Source organism: Pongo abelii, chromosome 8, assembly GCF_028885655.2.
Source record: "Pongo abelii isolate AG06213 chromosome 8, NHGRI_mPonAbe1-v2.0_pri, whole genome shotgun sequence".
Taxonomy (NCBI): Eukaryota; Metazoa; Chordata; class Mammalia; order Primates; family Hominidae; genus Pongo; species Pongo abelii.
This window is the reverse complement of record NC_071993.2, coordinates 92153756-92174785: the sequence shown is the minus strand read 5'-3', so window position 1 is coordinate 92174785 and position 21030 is coordinate 92153756. Positions and strand designations below refer to the sequence as shown.

Genomic DNA, 21030 nt, shown 5'->3' with positions numbered 1-21030 from the left:
ACCACCATCAACAACCACCCCCAAATCAAACAAGTGTTACTTCATTGTCATATGTACACCTTTGCTTTAAAAAAATTCATCTGGAACTCAAGAACCTGAATTAGAACTAAATCTAGAATAGATGTAGTAATTGTCTGCTGTGTGCTTCTCTTTTTTGTTATATCCTCAGAGGCTCCCCTTTCTCTAAATCTTTTTCTGCTCCTATTTTAGTGGCAAAATATCTGCGGAGAAAAAAAATCCGTCAGTGTAACATGGTAGCTAGAAGCTAGAGCTCTAGAATTAGGCTTTCTGGATTCAGATATTACCCATTGTGTATGCTTAGTCATTTACTTAAAACTTTCTGAGCCTTGGTTTTCTTGTCTCTGAAATGATGATAATAACAGGATATGTACCTCACAAGGTTGTGAAGATTAAACGAGTTAAAGCCCTCAAAATAGTGTCTCACACATCATAGGTCAGTAAATGGTGTTAATTTTGTTATTGTTGCTATTATTATTAAAACATGCTAATGATAGTTCTTTTTAATTATCACTTCCACCTATATGCATAGAAAAGGAAGAGAATGAAAGTATTTTACTCTTTTCTTTTCCATTGCTAGGCCAAGGCCTGAGAGTGCAACCATTATTCCAGTATTAGTAAGAGCCAGAGGTCTTCAAATGACCTTCAGTGATAACCTCTATTAAATTTCTCCAGACCACTAAAGCTCTTAACTTTCTGATCTGTCATGAGAGGAGATGGGAAACAATTTTCAATATCCCTTATGCTGAACCTGTGTGCCCCTGAAGTAGCCTGCTTTTATTTATCCATTTCACTTCTAAATTGTGAAGCCCCACCTCTTAACCTCTCAATGGGAAATCATTTTCAGTGCAAACTGCTGAATCATATCTAGTTCCTCTCCAGCCTTCTTAACCCATGGCACCTTAATTGCGCATAATAAAGACCTGGCTCTTGGCAAGTTGAATACAAAAGTTACCTCTCATTCCTTGTCTGCTGCAGTTCAGTTTCTAAACCACATAACTGGATTTCCCAGGAAAAGAAAATGTGGTAGTTTCGAGAACCAATTTATGCTAAGACAGGCACGTGTATTTCACAGGGTGTGTGTCTGTTCATGACATCCATACCACTCTCACAGCATTTTTGCCAGCTGCCTTGGCACTATAAAAACAAGCAAGCAGGCTTGGAGTGCTGTGTAAACCAACTGAAAAAAAAATAGAAACTAAGAGGTGATTAAGCAAGAAGTTAGGTGATAAACCCATTGCTCAGTCAGCAGGGTCTTATTGCGAAAGGTGAGCAACTTAACTCCAAAGGGAAACCCCATGTAAGATGAAAACATTTCAAGAGCTTCCTACTGCCAAGCCGCACAGCAATGAAACAGAATAGCCATGGAGATCTTTGGGCAGCATTGCCATGTGTACCCACGGTGATTTATGCTACATTGGACACCTGGGGAAACCCTGCTGCCCTAAGGCCTTGTGTCCTCTGTGACTAAAGTGAGTAAGGACTCAATACTGGTTGAAACTGAAAGTTTGCTTCATTTTAACACAGCCTCTTCTTTAGTAGTACTCTATGTGGTTTATTATTAAATATGTAATTCTCATGTTATGTTTATTCTTCAAAAGAATAAAAACGGACAAAAATTATGAACTGTAATAAATAGCATTCATTTCTCAGAAAATAAGTTCTTCAGATAGCTAATGAAAATCCGATCTAATAAACATTAATTGAGCATCAGTAGGTGTAGTAACAATATACTGCAACTGCTAAATTGCACATGACAGTTTCACTGCAGAAATTACAAGTAGTAAAGCTTATCTCTACTTTGGCATATGCAAATAAAGTAAGATAAGCATTACTTCATCTCATTATTGTAGAATAAATTTCTTTTGTACATTGATAATTATAATAAAATTTAGAATACATGAATGAAAACAAATATAAGTTACTTTCTAACCCATCTTGTGAAATTATAGAAATTTTATATATTAGCAATCAATTGAAATGCCTATTTTTTATTACAAGTAGTTGAAGTTGGTATCCTACCACAAGATAAAATGTTAATAGTTTCTCCTCTAAACCTGCATATGATTTTAGAATGATCACTATAAATTTGGAATGCACTGGACATGTCTTTCCAAAGCTTAAGATAATTGGTGATAAAACAGCTCTTACAAAAGTTAATATTTAGGTCATACTTGCCTTTTTTGTTTTCTATGACATAAATATTATTTCTTTAATCCAAGAAATATTATTTCTTTAATAAAATAACCTTTCATTTGAACCCTACTTTATAATCTTCAAATTACTTTCATGTTCATTGTATAATTTTGCCCTTATAGCTACTCTGTGAGGAGAACATGAGACATGATCCACATTTTACAGGAAAGAAGACAAGAATAATGTATATATGTGGTTTAAGGCCACTTAGTCATTGAAAGAGCTGTTGTTATTGCCCAGAATTACTGATTTTTTAACTAGAAGCTTAATAATGGGTACATCACATTAGGCAAAAATCATCTGTTTAAAAAAATCCCAAATATTTGTGGGATATAAAAATATCTGACATGATTCCTGCCCTCCAGGAATTTCTGCCTCCTCCTAAGAAAGAAGATATGATTAACATATTTGAAAAGTAGCAAACAAAATATTATGCTATTGTGTTAAATTAAAAATTATGCAGAAGTGTTCTTAGTGTTTCATCAGGAGAGAGGTCATTTGAAATTGATGGAGTAGAAGAGGGCCTGGGAAGATATACAGAATTGAAGCCAGGCGGTGGAGAATAGGTTGGGATTTAAATGAACAGATGGCGAAAGGCCATTCTGGGAAAAGGCCATTCCAGGCAAGGGTTACAACATAAAAGGCCACATGTTGTCACAGGACACCAAAGCAAGTGACCAGACTAGAGTGAATTACTGTGGGGGGAGCAGAGAGAAATATTAGATAGCTGATCAGTAGAGTATGATCGTATTATATTCTTTAAAAAGATTAGACTTGCCAAAAAAAAAAAAAAAAGAGTTGTTAAGACATTAAGTAATGGAAGCATATAAAGACAGACTCTGCTCTGAACTTCTATCTATGACATGAAAGAATGCACTATAAGGTGACTAGACAAGCTATTTTTAGGTGGCGCTGCTCCCAGAAATAGACATCATAATTTCTCTTCTGACAAAAGTACGTTATTTTGTACCACAGTGCAGTCTGCATTCCTGAAAATTTCATGTAAACACTTTCAAAGAGGCATTCCTTCCATGAGAGGGAGAAATAGTCCCTTTGTGTGTCTTAGTTATGTAGAAAATAGTCATGTCTTTTTAAATAAAATGAAGTAATTTATCTTGCTTTCTGGAAAAAATATGAAACAGGTAATTCTGCATGTTTCAATATATCTCATCAATTGCATATATTTAATTTGTTGCTAATTTGTACTTGGTCCCTCAGTATTCCCCATTGTCATTGACATATACAACATATTAGCTTGAACATTGAGCTATGAAGTCAGGAGCTTTTGTGGGCCAGGTAGTTTGTTCTTGGTCCCTAGCTCCAGCCCACTGCCTTTCACGTTCACACTGACAGTGGGGAGATCATCACTACCCAAAAGAAGTTCAAACAAATAAGTTAAACAAAGGAGAGCCACTGCCTAGTCATCACTATGACCTTGGATGCCACATCTGCACAAACAAAGCAATTTAAATTTTTAATGTGACTGTTTTCCCTAAAGTAAACTGGCATAGGCAAAATCCAGTAAATTCTTATTGAACTTACTTAGCTACAGTTGATGTCCTTTTATATTTGTGAAAATCTGAAACACAACATAAATGTGAAATACAAGAATTGTATGGGGGAAGAAGTTATCTTTTCCTTTTTCTTTTTTCCTTAATTTACTTTTATCTGAAAATGTCTTTATTTTGCCTTATTATTGAAAGATTCATTGAATCTTTCAATGGTTGGCAGGTTCTCCCCTACATCCTTCCAACCCTGTCCTCCCCACCCTCATTCCCATTCCCCAAGCCCTGTTTCCCAGCACTTTTTCAGTATTTTAAAAAAATATTTTAAATTGTAATAGCTTTAGGGGGTACAAGTGGTTTTCAGCTACATGGATGAATTGTATTGTTAGCCTTTTTGTAACATCAGAGGGACAAAGTTTGAGGATAGCATGTAATAAGACATTAAGATCTGATTATCAGCCATTTAATTAAAGTTTTCCAGTATGTAACAGTTTAAAAAAATTTTAAAGTCATTCATCCCTATATTTCAAAAGTATAACTGCAATGCAAAACCTTTCATGAGTTAATTGGGCCACGTCAGAAAAAGAGTTGAATTTCACAGTATGTGATCCTCTCTGTTTCATTTCAACTCATTTTAGATTTTCAGAGTCAATAAATGAAAGGAATTGAAATATAAATATTCAACTTCACCTACGTGGTTATATGTGTGCTTTAAGTATTAGAATAAATTGAATTTATGTGAGCTATTCATGTGCTCAATTTAAAATATGTAAACAAGTTTTCAAAACCGATACACATAGTATTTCCTTATGCAAGTGAGATTATGCATAGAAATTAAAGTATTGGGTAGAGGATGAAAAATATTTGATTAGTTGATAAAAAATAATTTAAAGTGTATTATAGGTAATAAAATCCTGTAAATGCCATTTTTAATAATCACTGCAAAATGAAGTAAAGTTTATTGAGCATAAAAGCAGTAGGAAATAAATGTTATGTTTAAGGAATGATAAGACACTCAATGTAGGTACCCTTTTGAATGAAAATGGATGAATACTAATTCCTTAATAAGGGAAATTATAAATGTTCTTTGATTTGCAAGTAACTTCTAGAAAATTGTCCAACCCTTTGTTCACAGTATAATTAAAAATAAAAAAGTATTAGGTTCTTTTTCTGACTTCCCTCCAAACTGAAAGTTAAATGTCTTTAAAAAATAGAAAAAAAAAACCTTATCTCCTCTTCAAAAATACCTTTGTCTTTTGGTAAATTTAAATTTAATAAGATAGATATTTCCTGATATTTCTGGTCACCAGCTGTAGAATTGATTTTAGTCTGAAGGTAAGTTACAAAGCAAATAAGATTACTGATATTTTGATGAGGGGTTAAGGTAAACAAAGAAAGAAAAACAAGGACAAGAAGAAGAGAGACCCTCTCTTGATTATCTTTCCGTTGTGCAAATGGCAGATGGATTCAAATGAAAAGGCATATATATAAAATAAGCTACTTTTCTATCCTCCTTTCTTTTCAAAATGTTATACCTGACTCTGTGTGTGTGTGAGTGTGTGTGTGATGGAGGGGAGGGGGGGCGCTATCTATGAATAGGAACTTTGATGCATAAAGCCTTTACCATGAAGTTGAGTCACCACTACAATAGTGCTGTGCCTCTATGCCTCATTCAAACATGTGTCACTCAGGCTGTGACAAGTTCCTTTTATTCCTCTCTCTTATGTATCCTATGAAACAAGGCAAACGCTATGGTTCATTCTTAAATTTCAGACATTGGCCAAGGGGAAAAAATAAATCATATGATGTTATTGTGCAGAGAAAAGTGAAGGAAGTAGAGAAGCTATTGTGATCTCTGGTTAATAATAGAATTAGTATTTTTTGTTATTGTTGTTGTTGAGAAATGTTGGAGAATATAATCCATCATTGAGGTGAATCCAACACTGATTTGTAGGATAGAAGCTTTCTGTTCACTTAAAGCATTTCGTTTTCTTTTAAGAATGTAGTAAGCTGGCTTCTCCTGAACAAGTGGGCACTTTAGTTGGCCATGTCCAAAAAGTTATTTGAGTCAGAGTAATAAAATTGCTTTTTCTTTCACTATGAAAGTAAAACTTCCTTAAATTTAAACAGGTAGATTTGTCCTAGTCCTGTTTTCATTCAGTTGATTGGGACTACTAACTTAAAAACAGATTTAATTATGAGTTGTAATAGTAAGATATCATATCTTGGAAATCATAGTAATAATGATCATTCTTACATAACACTTTTTAATTTCTAAAGAATTTTCACATACACTATCTGATTTGAACTTACAATATCTGTTTCTATAATATGAAGCTGGTTTTTTTTTGTTTGTTTGTTTTTTGTTTTTGAGATAGAGTCTTGCTCTGTTGCCCAGGCTGGAGTACAGTGGTACAATCTTGGCTCACTGCAACCTCCACCTCCTGAGTTCAAGCAATTCTCCTGCCTCAGCCTCCTGAGTAGCTGGGATTACAGGCGCCCACTGCCATGCCTGGCTAATTTTTATATTTTTGGTAGAGATGAAGTTTCAGCATGTTGGCCAGGCTGGTCTTGAACTCCTGACCTCAAATGATCTGCCCGCCTCGGCCTCCCAAAGTGCTGGGATTACAGGCGTGAGCCACCCCACTTGGTCTGGTTTTATTCTCGTAAGTAAGGAAAATAAGGCTTTAGGATGTCATATGGACTTGCATACAACCACAGTTGGCTTATTATTACAATATTTTAACCTTCCGATCCCCAGTATCCATGGGGGATTGGTTCTAGGACCTGTCCTCACCAACACCTCTTCCTGCTGCGGATATCAAAATTTACAGATGCTTAAGTCCCTAATATAATATGGCATAGCATTTGCATATACACACATTCTCTCCTATATTTTAAATCATCCCTAGTTTATTTACAATACCTAATACAATGCAAATGTTATGTAAGTAGCTGTTATACTGTATTGTTTAGGGAATAATGACAAGAAAAATGTCTATATATGTTCACCTCAAATACAACCATCCATTTTTGTTTTCTGAGTATTTTCAACCCTTGGTTGTTTGAATGTGGATGCAGAACCCACAGATGCAGAAAGCCGACTGTACCTATTATTTTGACAAGATAAGTTTTAAAGAACTTTGTGTTAATTATGTACATTTTGTTTAAATTTATTCGTGATCCTAATTTTTTAAAAAATAAGACTTTTAAATTTAGGTTTTTCAATAAACAAGTAGTTAAGTCATTAAAAATGACTTTTTAAAAATGTGTCAATGTTTAACAAAAATTAGAGTTTAGAAATCTAGTTTTTGGCTAACTGGCGAACTTTTATTGTAAGTGAAATAGTAAGCATAGAGAAATACATTTTTGACATTAAATTCCTTAAAATGTAAATGAAACATGTAGCTACCTGACAAATCAATACAGAACTAGAAGTTGTAGATTCAAGAAATTATGAGTTCTCTCTTTTTAAAAATTCTTTAACAACTTCATTGAGGTATAATTTACATACCATAAAACTTTCCCATTTTAAGGGTATAATTCAGTGATTTTTAGAATTGTATATAACCCAGCTTTAGAACATTCCTACCACCGCAATAAGAACCCTTGTGCCCATTTAGAAATACTCTCCATTCCAATCTCTAGGTATTTTTTTTTTGAGACAGGGTCTTGCTCTGTCACCCAGGCTGGAGTGCAGTGGCATGATCTTGGCTCACTGCAGCTTGAGCTTGGAGGCTCAAGCAATCTCCCACGTCAGCCTCCGAAGTAGCTGGGACTACAGGCATGCACCACCGTGCCTGACTAATTTTTGTATTTTTTGTAGAGACATGGCCATGTTGCCCATGGCTGGTCTCAAACTTGTGAGCTCAAGTGATGGGCTCACCTCAGCCTCCCAAAGTGCTGGCATTACAGGTGTAAGCCACCACACCTGGCCTCTCATCTACTTTCTGTCTCTCAAGATTTACCTTTTCTGGTACAGATATTCAAATGCTAAAATTTTGTGTTATACTAAATCTTTTTATTTTCTACATGTATGATCTAGTTCAATAATCTAAATACCCAGTTATTTAATGTACAGTAACTTCATGCCTTTTTTCCTGTTGAATTTTATGGCAGTTTTATGGCTTCTGCACACCCTGCTTCAGCTTTGTTATTATACTCCACTGCTGCAGAACAGGATGTTTACATCGCTTTCTGAACATAGAATCTAAGGCCAGTGTCTTACAGGGCTGTGAAGAGCTTTCTGGCAACAGGGGAATATTGAGAAATGATGGAGGTGGAACATAGTGCTTATGCATTTATAGAGAGTCTAGTGGTTTGTTTACTGATGTTCTTATTGTTGATGTTTTATTATAGGCCTTTGGCTGATTTTGGTGAACCTGCCCTTTGGCACGGTTAATCTAATAGGATAAGATACTCACAGTCTCTCAGTGTAGGGCTTTCTCTCTCCTTCCCCTTCCCCTCCAGCTTTTTTTTTTTTTTCTTCTTTTCTTCCTTTGTAGAACATTTCACTACAGCACTTGTCATAAATTCCTTAAGTTATCTCAATTTATATTAAATGTGGGTTACTTAAACATAAAATCATAGACCTTGCCAAATTATTTCTGGATTACTTACAAAGCCTTTTTCTCCCAGGTTAAAGAGAGCCAAAACTAAAAAATGGCTTTATACTTCACCAAATAATATAGATTTCCTGATTAAAATTTTGTGCTATTTTATTTAGAAAAAATATTTGCCATTCCTATTTTGCAGCTATTACAATTACGGTGACTCTGCCTGGATTCCCTTATGCCTTGAAGCTTGTTTTAATGCTCTTCCTGAGAAAGCTGCTGCTACTTTTTTCCAGTGTGTGTACTTTGAAAGTTAGCAACACAGAGAATATAACAGAAACCAATCCCTTCATATGTTGGGGTTGAGAGGACAGAAAATAAAACCCCCACCCCCGAAGAGAATATGAACATAAATGTAAAGTCAAGGTCATACTTGCAGAGAGGACCATCATGTTTCCTTAAGCGACCTTTGTGTTACTTGGAGTATTTCCCCTTTTCCTTCTTCCCAAGATATTGCCACATGTTTGTTGGGCCGTTTCTATAAGGTTAAATATAATTAACATGCTTTAAAAATGCATATTACATCAAATTGCAGATGTATAGAATTCTCTAGCTGAAATGAATTTTTAAAGATAATATAGTTTTGCCCTTTATTTTCTGAAAAGTGGTCTGAGGCCCAGTGAGATTATATGACTTATTAGTGAAAGATCCAGAATTAGGTCCCAGGTTTATGTTTGCCTTAGCTCCCTTCATCACCATTGTTCTGTAGCATCAGTTTACCTAAGGTAGAGCATGAAGGGAGTACCCTTCTCCTGCTGTGCATGGAAATGTAATTTGAACCACTTCATATGAGACTTTTGCATAATAATGAGTCATGTGACATTGACAGTTTAAGCCTTGAATTTAAGAAATCATTTCAATTACAGTGTAGTTCAGGAAGTAATTTTCTTCCAAAATAATTAAGATATTGACAGTGCAAAATAAGCTATGAGCTCTTAATAACAAGGTTAAATGAATGAATAGATACAAATTCTAAGGACCAACTCACAGCCAGTGGTACTGAGCCAGTTTTAACCTTGCCTTGATCATAATCTTCCTTCCCGATAAGGGCAAAAAATTGGGTCCAGTAGGAAACAAGCCTTTTTAAGGCAACCAGGTACCCTAGGTAGAAAGGAAGCATGTATTCTATTTAAATACAACCAGCAAATGCATCTTCAGAGCTCTTTAAAATGCTGATGACATCACCTCTCATTTTCAGGCCAGTATTATGCAGACATCAGCTATAGCCAGATAGTTAAGAACTTGTCAAAATCTTTGTCAAAAATTCCCTTAAGATCTACTTGGCCCAAGTATACATTCATTCAAATGTCAATATAATACTTCATACTGAAGTAACAATGTACTGTAAATGAAACATTTACCGATTCTAATTTCTAATATAGCACATAGCATTTCTTTTTTTTTAAAATTATTATTATACTTTGGGTTTTAGGGTACATGTGCACAATGTGCAGGTTAGTTACATATGTATACATGTGCCATGCTGGTGTGCTGCACCCATTAACTCGCCATTTAGCATTAGTTATATCTCCTAATGCTATCCCTCCCCCCTCCCCCCACCCCACAAATAAAATGAAGATCTTGAGTATTGAAAGTTTCTTGTTCATTTTCCCTTTTTAGGAATTTTGAGAGTAAAACCAGTGTGGTATAAGCATCCATAATCTTTGTTTTTTGAGAACAGTTATATAATTACAGAAAAATGTGAAGATAGTACAGAAAATTCCTATATACGCTGAACCCAATTACCCCTATTATTGACAACTTACGTTAGTATGGTACATTTAATTAATGAACCAATATTAATGCTTTATTATTATTATTATTATTATTGTAAACCTTTTTTTAAGTTCTGGAATAACATGTGCAGGATGTGCATGTTTGTTACATAGGTAAACATGTACCATGATGGTTTGCTGCACCTATCAACCCATCGCCTGGCATTAAGCCAGCATGCATTAGCTATTTCTCCTGATGCTCTCTGCCAACACCCTCAGCTCTCCCCCGACAGGCCCCAGTGTGTGTTGTTCCTCTCCCTGTGTCCATGTGTTCTCATTATTCAGCTCCCACTTATAAGTGAGAACATGCGCTGTTTGGTTTTCTGTTCCTGCATTAGTGTGCTGAGGATAATGGCCTCCAGCTCCATCCATGTCCCTGCAAAGCACATGATCTCATTCCTTTTTATAGCATCCACAATATTATAGAAGTAGCTTCTCAAATCGTTACTCATCTACTTGTTAGCACTTAGGTGGGTTGCAGTCGGAACAAAGAAAACACTTTGTTTGATACATAACACTTTTATTTAGTTTTTACAGGTAATCTATCAGGATATCCCCATATGATAGATGAGGACATGAAAGCAGAGAGAGTTTGAGTAATTTGTCCAAGAGAACAAGCAAAAAAAAAAAGGTTGAGATTGAAAAAAAATTAGTCAAATATCACACTAGTCACACTCTCAACCAGTGCATTAGCCTGTACACATAGGTGATTAGGACAGTCTTCAAAGGAAGACAAATCTGAGGAACATGCATAACTATCTAGGCTAGTCCTTGGCGAGAGGCAGAAGAAAAATATGCACTCCTGTTCTCCTCTTTTGCTGGCTGATCTCTTTCCATACTCCAAAGTAATTTCATAGCTCTAACCAACTTGCTAAAAAATCATCAACATCATCATCATCATCATCATCATCATCATCATCATTATCTTAAATGGACACAAGTGGACTTTGTATAATTAATTTGGACAACAGGAAAAATAAAAAGCAAACTAAATGTCACCTTACAATTCATCATGGATTAGGTTTGTTAAAATATTTTTATAATAAAACATAGTATCTTAGGCTCAACAAATACAAATTGCTATAACTGACTCAGAGTTTACATTGAAAAAAATTTTTGTGGCCAGCCCTGTAAGAAGGTAATCGTGCGGTTCAGCCCCAGACCTCAATAGGTTGTTATGCTCTGTACAGTTTCTCAATATCTTTGCATTTATGGAATTCTAGTTGAAACAGAATCAATTAGAAAGATTCAGACAATAATAATAAATAGCTATTTAAAAGAGACTTGCAAGTTTTTTCATGATGAGAGTTTTACTTTTACTCATTGTAAAAACAGGATATGATGACTGTTCAAAAGTTAAGCAATTCAAAAAGTAAAAAGAAGTAAAAATCAACTAAAAATCTCCCTAAGGAAAAATCATTGTTAACGTATTGATGAACACATTTCTGATTGTCTCTTCATACATTTATTTCACAAATAGATGTGTGTGTGTATATATATATGCATGTATATATACACACTAACATACAAACACACTGTGAGATCATAAAATGTATGCTGTCTTGTAATCAGTATCTTTTATTCATATATATGTCTCGGTTATTTTTCTGTAATGTTAAATATAATTCTAAGTCATCATTTTTACAGTTGCATTGCATGGATGTACCATAATTTATTTTTCAAGCTCCTCCTCTTGCTAGAAATTTAGATTGTTTCTAAATTTTTCCATTAGAAACAATGTTAAATTGAACATTCTTGAATGATCTTTGGGAAGTTGTTGGTTTATCAGAAGATTTCTGATGAATATGTTACTTGGACTTTATGCAAATAATTAACTTCAACATTCTCCACCGTCTCTGTTGAGTTAGCTCACACCAGTGGTCCTCAGGTACCCCGACTTTCTGGTTAGGATCCTGAGTTCTGTGAGTCTTGTAGCATTCTGGTTTAAATTGGAAGTGGAGATTCTAAGGGCCCTGCTCTAAGGAGCTCGTGAGATCTTGTACAGAGTGCAAAGAAGGAAGATGATTCTAGACCCAAGGACTGCTTCCATGCAAAGTAAAGGCAAAGCAGAAAGCCTCAGTAGGTTAGCAGTATAGTTCTATAAACTTTTTGTAATTAATGCTTTTTAAATTGGCAACTAGTAAGCCTGACTCCCAAGAATTCCTGTAGCTTTCTGTAGCTTTTACCTATCTCTTATGACATCTGCCACCCACCAGCTCTCATCATCCTCTTTCTACCCCACTTGGCTTCTCCTTGCAGTATTCAAGCAATCAGGTATCTCAAACCCCTAACACATGGAGGTCCCTGGAAGTGCCTAGGAAAATGTCAGTGAGGCTTTGGCTGTTCCCCCAAATCACATGCCTAGCATAAGTTAAGCTTAAAGGTAATAGAAATATTGTTCAGTTTATCTCACAGTCCATGAGTTAGTCGATTCCATTAAACTCTGATTTGCAAAGTATCAATCACTGTGCACTTAATTGGTTTTGTATTCAGCTGAAGGGAAGCAGCATATACTGGAAATAGCTTGGGCCAAAAAAGACCTGAACATGAATCCATTTCTGCCACTTGATAGCTCTGTGACCTTGGGAAAGATAGGAATCGTTTTTGGAAATCAGTTTGTTCCTCTGAAAAAGCAACATTTGATTTGCCCTATTCAGTAGAGATTGCTGGGTACAAGCAGAGAGTCCATCAATGAATGCCCATTTGGTGGCGCGTTTTCATTTAGGATCATAATAACTGTGGTATCTGGTATTATCCTCAGCCAGAACTAGGGCTCAGAGCAGTTAAGCAACTAGTCCGAGAGAGACTAGTTGCTTAGACTGAGAGAGACTAAGCAGAGTCAGAATTCAAGTCCAGACCTGTGACTATAAAATCTGAATTCTTTCCTCCTACCCTGTGTACAAGTATGAAAAAAAAATTTGTGTTATCATCACTAAAGAGAATAATTTTTATAGTAGGCATTTTTGAACAACTGCACAACAGTCCTCACTAGTTTAACTGGGTATGACTCTGAAGAGGGAACATGACTTTACTTCTTCTTCTCTGAATTGTAGTACTCTAACATAGCTCATTTTTCCATGCCATCTTCCCTAGCTGTCCAGATTTCTTTTAGAAGTGAGTTTTCACATTTTGTGTTTTATTTTGAGTTACTACTGAATTTATTTGTAGCACACTAATTTGTCATCTTTGAGTTTCACAGCCAGAGTACAGGGTCTTTGGCTGTTAAAAGCATTTTCAAATACCCATTTTTCCCTCTACCTGTCATACTGATTCACAAATGCTGGCAGCTAACCGAGGCCCATTTATTTGCAGTATCTTCATGCTCTCTCTTAAGGAACTTGCCACGTTAATATCCTCTAAGATTGAACTCAATCCGTACATGTGTGCAGGAACAAGACACTTAAGACCTTCGCTATCCCTGCTGATGAAGCAGTAAATAATTAATGACTAAAGAGGGGACAGCCATACTTCAGCTGAAAAGCAGAAACAGCATGCCGTGTTATTTCCCCAAGGTTACATTACTCCCAAATAATATGGGCTGTTTGGTATCATCTTGAGGATTCTGCTGCTTGAGAGCACTAGATGATAATGTCCTTATATTGCTTTTAAGTAATTAGCTCTATTACCTCTCTTGTTTTTGTTACAAGTCACCTTCTTGAAATTTCTTGTAAAACCATGAACAGCACCCTGTCTGAGTAAGGCATTTGGAAGATCCATGCCTCCTCCGGAGCCAATGGGAGCAAGGTGGGCTGCAAGAGAGGCATGGCACATTGAAAGATATTAAGGCTCCAGGTCTTCCCAGTCATTAGAGAGTAAAGTTTGAGGTCAAAGGAACTAAAGCCATCATGCTTGTTTGAGAAGAAAAACAAACGGTTTTCAAAATCTCCTGAAAAAATCTTGTTACAATTTTTTTTCTCTTTAAACTGTAGGGAGGGAAAATTCTGCAAGGTTAAAAAGAAGAAATGAATACAGTCAGTACTGAAGAAATAACAGTCTGCAGTCTCAGCAGAGACTAGGGTCCACCACTCAAGTTAAAAATTAGAAATGTTAACAACAGGTGCTGGAGAGGCTGTGGAGAAATAGGAACACTTTTTACACTGTTGGCGGGACTGTAAACTAGTTCAACCATTGTGGAAGTCAGTGTGGCGATTCCTCAGGGATCTAGAACTAGAAATACCATTTGACCCAGCCATCCCATTACTGGGTATATATACCCAAAGGATTATAAATCATGCTGCTATAAAGACACATGCACACGTATGTTTATTTCGGCACTATTCACAATAGCAAAGACTTGGAACCAACCCAAATGTCCAACAATGATAGACTGGATTAAGAAAATGTGGCACATATACACCATGGAATACTATGCAGCCATCAAAAATGATGAGTTCATGTCCTTTGTAGGGACATGGATGAAGCTGGAAACCATCATTCTGAGCAAACTATCGCAAGGACAAAAAACCAAACACCGCATGTTCTCACTCATAGGTGGGAATTGAACAATGAGAACACATGGACGCAGGAAGGGGAACATCACACTCCGGGGACTGTTGTGGGGTGGGGGGAGGGGGGAGGGATAGTATTAGGAGATATACCTAATGCTAAATGATGAGTTAATGGGTGCAGCACACCAACATGGCACATGTATACATATGTAACAAACCTGCACATTGTACACATGTACCCTAAAACTTAAGTATAATAATAATAAAATTTAAAAAAAAACAAAAAAAATTAGGAATGTTTGTGGACTAGAACTAAGGAGGAAGAATATAAAGGCCCATATGACCCTATTTTTGGCCATCTTTACTGAAATAAAATTGGAAAAGAAGTTTTTTTTTTTCTACTCTTTTGGTAGAAGAAGAAAAACTATAAAATGTATTCAAACACACTCTATGAAATGAAACAATAAAACTAGAACTAAGTACATTTTCCCACTTCTAATCCACATGTGAACACAATTAATCTGGAATCAAGTTAGTTAAAATTCAGCCAATTCGGAGCATGAGATTGGATGATAGCTGTGAGCCCTGGATGTTAAACCCAGCTCTAGCGAGGATTTACTGTGTGTTTGACTTGGGAGGTGGCTGAGGTTCATTTAAGTGCTCCATGTACCTGTTAATTTGGGGATAATAAAGCACTCTTATAAGTCTATGGGCTTTTTCTTATTCCCTTCTCTCTTTCTTTAAGGTCCAGTTGAAAAGTGAAGAATCCAAAACGTTTGCAATGAAGATTCTCAAGAAACGTCACATTGTGGACACAAGACAGCAGGAGCACATCCGCTCAGAGAAGCAGATCATGCAGGGGGCTCATTCCGATTTCATAGTGAGGTAAAGGCCCCATGCCAGGGACAGACGTACCCAACTCCAAGTGACAAATCCACCACAAAACCCTCTGCCACTTGTGCTCACTGTTAACACATTTCGTATGCACAAAGAAACTTATTTTTAATCTAATCTTAAGAAAGTTTTGTTTGATTTCTAAAAATAAAGTTCTGATTCTATTCTTTCTTTTAAAGAGAATCAGTGTCTGAAAACACTGTGTTTTCCCAAAGGAGGTACCAGAGTTTCTAACATTCCATTTTTATCTTTTTTTAAATCCCCAAACTCTACATAGACCTTTGATGCTTAAAAGACAAAATATCCAAAATCAAACTATTTAAACTTTAATTACCTGAATATTTTTTGAAGATCTAAAAAAATGAAATGACAGCTGACCATCCCACCTCAGTACTAATAAATGGATAATGGGGAGATTTTTATATGCAGAAGCAGCTTTCTGTAGTGAATTTTCCAGTGGCACTTACTGAAAACAGGATGTAACATGAATTTGAGTGAATAGCACATGAAATTTATACATGTCTGAATTTGTAAAGTTTAGTCCACTTTATTCCCATTTTCACTGCATGTTGATGACCACTAAATGTTGCCCCAAGGGTCCATGCTCGAAACATTACCCAAATTGGAATGGAAAGAATCCCAAGAAACCCTCTTTGTCCATAATCATTATGATTAATCCATTTCAAGGGAGAGATTAGCACCCTAGTTTCTTCTATTAAAATCCTATTCATGAGCCATTGGCTTCTTTTCCCCATGTGTGGGCTTAGATCTCTCTCATTCTGACAAAATTTTGAGCTTGGCAAATCAAAACTATAATCTAGGCCCCCCAAAATTGCACACTTGTAAAAGACGGTAATGTTTATAATCTTTGTTTTCTTGTTTGCAATTTACAGACTGTACAGAACATTTAAGGACAGCAAATATTTGTATATGTTGATGGAAGCTTGTCTAGGTGGAGAGCTCTGGACCATTCTCAGGGATAGGTAGGAGATTTAAGAAATTTCTATGATGTCTCTAAAAACATAGTTGCCCATGTTGGTCTATAAGAAGAGTTAATATAATAAAGTATTTAATCATATTTATACTTTACACATGCTTATATTTCAATATTTAAAGTAAGCACAGGGTATAACCCACTATACACATATGATTTACTGTACATATAATAAAACTCACTTTGTAACTAACAATACAGGCTTAGTCGATCATAAAAATGGTACATAGCAAGGTATACACCTGGCCTTGGTTTTGCATGAATGTTAGAATTAGACAACTCTGTAGCTGGAATTCAATTCATTGCTTTAGCAGAAAGAGAATTATAGTTATTTTATCATTATAATTTGAATTAACTATCAATTTAATTGCTCTACTCTTTTTCCAGATAGGCAGTTTGCCTTTTGTGACATTGTGAATTTTTTCCAGAGTAATTTTTCCCTCTAACTTTACATTGCTCTTTGGTTTCAAAATTAACAAAAGTTTCCAGCCATCTCTTTATCCCTTGGCTAGTCTTAGGAAAAAGAAAAGAATCCACTTATAAGCAATATTTCATGTAAATTATCTGATTTAGATTTACCTTCTTACCCTTCCAGGGCAAGGAAAGTTTGTCTAGATGAAGCTTGTTTGTTTTAATCATGCAAATTCATTGTCTTAATTTTCCATCTCATATTTAGATAACTAGCAAATTATCTAATTATCTTCTAATGTAATTTATCCTATAAAATGTCTCAGGAGATCATTATCTACCCTGTGTTTTTTTAAAAACACACTTTTATTTTCCTATGAATAATCTTTTGATTATTTTCTATGAATGATTTATTGATCATACAAAAGTCATCTTTGTTCTTTTGAACACTCACCTTTAGACGTCTGTATTTTTCTTATTTGTTTTGAGTCCTGCCCCCCAGACTCTCCTTCATAGGGTAGCATCCTTCTGAAACTTAGCTATAGGTAGCCCTGATGTATATAACCATGTAATGTTTTTATATTTGTTACTTTGCAGATATCCCAGAATAAAACAAGTGGTTCCTTATAAACTGTTGATTTAAATTCTCATTCCTAATGGTGTTCTTATGGTACCTTCATATCTTTGTACAACAGGCCCTTTCACCTGTTATTCCCATGGCCTTACTTATATATGCCAAATGGATTTCTTGTTACCACATTGTATCCTATTGCATCAGTATTTTATTTCAATTCTTAAATTTAAGGTTAAAAAAGCATAAAAGGGAATGTAATCATGTTGGCATTAGGAGATAAGGTTAACATCTGTACTAAGCTATTATATCATAGTGTATATATTATGTATTATTGCTAGTTAATATGTACATAGAGCTTATATACCAGGCATTGTGATAGAGGCTGGGGATCCAGTAATAAAACAGATGTGGTCTCTCTCTTCAGAATGTATAGTTTGTTGCACAAAGTTAATATTTTAATTTGTGAGTTAACATTTGGCATATCTAATGTGTTTCTACTGTATTATATTTGACTTGATATTTGAATTCACTGATTTATTTGAAGTTTTCTACTTTTTTTTCTAATTAGAATAGAAGAAGATTTATAGGTGGAATTAAACATGAAAGCAATAATAAGCCACAAAGGGAGAGCCCAGCTATCCATCTTATAGCTTATTTTTTTTTATTTTTTCATAAGTTATTGGGGTACAGGTCGTATTTGGTTACGAGTAAGTTCTTTAGTGGTGATTTGTAAGATTTTGGTGTACCCAGCATGCAAGCAGTATATACTGCACCATATTTGTAGTCTTCTATCCCTTACCCCCCTCCGACTCTTCCTCCCAAATCCCCAAAGCCCATTGCATCATTCGTATGCCTTTGTATCCTCATAGCTTAGCTCCCACATATCAGTGAGAACATGTGATGTTTGGTTTTCTATTCCTGAGTTACTTCACTTAGAATAATAGTCTCCAATTTCATCTAGTTCCCTGCAAATGCTGTTAATTCATTCCTTTTTATGGCTGCATAGTATTCCATCATATATATATATATATATATACACACACACACACACACACACACACACACACATATATACACACATGCCATCGTATATATATACATGCTATCATACATATACATGATATCATATATATACACACATGCTATCATATATATACATGCCATCATATATATGCCATCATATATATATCATATATATATACATGCCATCATATATATATATATATATGCCCATATATATATATATATATATATATGCCCTCATATATATATATCACAGTTTCTTTATACATTCATTGATTGTTGGGCATTTGAGTTGGTTCCATGATTTTGCAATTGTGAATTGTGCTTCTATAAACATGAGTATGCAAGTATCTTTTTTGAATAATGACTTCTTTTCATCTGGGTCAAATGGTAGTTCTTCTTTTAGTTCTTTAAGGAATCTCCACACTGTTTTCCATAGCAGCTGTACTAGTTTACATTCCCTCCAGTAGTGTAGAAGTGTTCCCTGTTCACTGCCTCCACGCCAGGATCTACTGTGTTTTTGATTTTTTGATTATGGCCATTCTTGCAGGAGGGAGGTGGTATCACCTTTTGGTTTTGATTTGCATTCCCCTGACCATTAGTGATGTTGAGCATTTTTTCGTACATTTATTGGCCATTTGTATATCTTCTTTTGAGAATTGCCTATTCATGTTTTAGCCCACTTTTCATTGGATTATTTGTTTTTTTCTTACTGATTTGTTTGAGTTTGCTGTAGATTCTGGATATTAGTCCTTTCTCAGATGTATAGACTGTGAAGATTTTCTCCTACTCTGTGGGTTGTCTGTTTACTCTGCTGACCGTTCCTTTCGCCGTGCAGAAGCTCATTAGTTAAACTAGGTCCCAGCTATTTATCTTTGTTTTTATTGCATTTGCTTTTGGGTTCTTGGTCATGAAATCTTTGCCTAAGCCAATGTCTAGAAGGGTTTTTTCCAATGCTATCTTCTAGAATTTTAGTAGTTTCAGTCTTAGGTTTAAGTCCTTAATCGATCTTGAGTTGATTTTTTTTTTAATTTTTTTTTTATTATATTTTAAGTTTTAGGGTACATGTACACAATGTGCAGGTTAGTTACATACTTATACATGTGCCATGCTGGTGTGCTGCACCCATTAACTCATCATTTAGCATTGGGTATATCTCCTAATGCTATCCCTCGCCCCTCCCCCCACCCCACAACTGTCCCCAGAGTGTGATGTTCCCCTTCCTGTGTCCATGTGTTCTCATTGTTCAATTCCCACCTATGAGTGAGAATATGCGGTGTTTGGTTTTTTGTCCTTGCGATAGTTTACTGAGAATGATGATTTCCAATTTCATCCATGTCCCTACAAAGGACATGAACTCATCATTTTTTACGGCTGCATAGTATTCCATGGTGTATATGTGCCACATTTTCTTAATCCAGTCTATCATTGTTGGACATTTGGATTGGTTCCAAGTCTTTGCTATTGTGAATAGTGCCGAAATAACATATGTGTGCATGTGTCTTTATAGCAGCATGATTTATAATCCTTTGGGTATATGCTCAGTAATGGGGTGGCTGGGTCAAATGGTATTTCTAGTTCTAGATCCCTGAGGAATCGCCACACTGTGTAATCTTCCACAATGGTTGAAGTTTACAGTCCCACCAACAGTGTAAAATTGTTCCTATTTCTCCACATCCTCTCCAGCACCTGTTGTTTCCTGACTTTTTAATGATCGCCATTCTAACTGGTGTGAGATGGTATCTCATTGTGGTTTTGATTTGCATTTCTCTGATGGCCAGTGATGGTGAGCATTTTTTCATGTGTCTTTTGGCTGCATAAATGTCTTCTTTTGAGAAGTGTCTGTTCATATCCTTTGCCCACTTTTTGATGGGGTTGTTTTTTTCTTGTAAATTTGTTGGAGTTCATTGTAGATTCTGGATATTAGCCCTTTGTCAGATGAGTAGGTTGCGAAAATTTTCTCCCATTTTGTAGGTTGTCTGTTCACTCTGATGGTAGTTTCTTTTGCTGTGCAGAAGCTCTTGAGTTTAATTAGATCCCATTTGTCAATTTTGGCTTTTGTTGCCATTCGCTTTTGGTGTTTTAGACATGAAGTCCTTGCCGATGCCTATGTCCTGAATGGTAATGCCTAGGTTTTCTTCTGGGGTTTTTATGGTTTTAGGTCTAACATGTAAGTCTTTAATCCATCTTGAATTAATTTTGGTATAAGGTGTAAGGAAGGGATCCAGTTTCAGCTTCCTACATATGGCTAGCCAGTTTTCCCAGCACCATTTATTAAATAGGGAATTCTTTCCCCATTGTTTGTTTTTCTCAGGTTTGTCAAAGATCAGATAGTTGTAGATATGCGGCGTGATTTCTGAGGGCTCTGTTCTGTTCCATTGATCTATGTCTCTGTTTTGGTACCAGTACCATGCTGTTTTGGTTACTGTAGCCTTGTAGTATAGTTTGAAGTCAGGTAGCGTGATGCCTCCAGCTTTGTCCTTTTGGCTTAGGATTGACTTGGCGATGCGGGCTCTTTTTTGGTTCCATATGAACTTTAAAGTAGTTTTTTCCAATTCTGTGAAGAAAGTCATTGGTAGCTT

General features: G+C 35.7%; 1 protein-coding gene across 7 annotated transcripts in view; it reads left to right on the top strand.

The window, feature by feature from the left end:
• Positions 1-21030, top strand: part of PRKG1 (protein kinase cGMP-dependent 1) — a 1319235-nt gene that overhangs the window by 1268039 nt on the left and 30166 nt on the right. For all 7 annotated transcript variants that reach the window (XM_024253325.3, XM_024253324.3, XM_054522585.2 and 4 more), the window contains 2 exons: positions 15301-15440; positions 16343-16432. In XM_024253325.3, coding sequence (XP_024109093.1) covers positions 15301-15440; positions 16343-16432 — 230 coding nt within the window. The remainder of the gene's footprint in view (positions 1-15300; positions 15441-16342; positions 16433-21030) is intronic.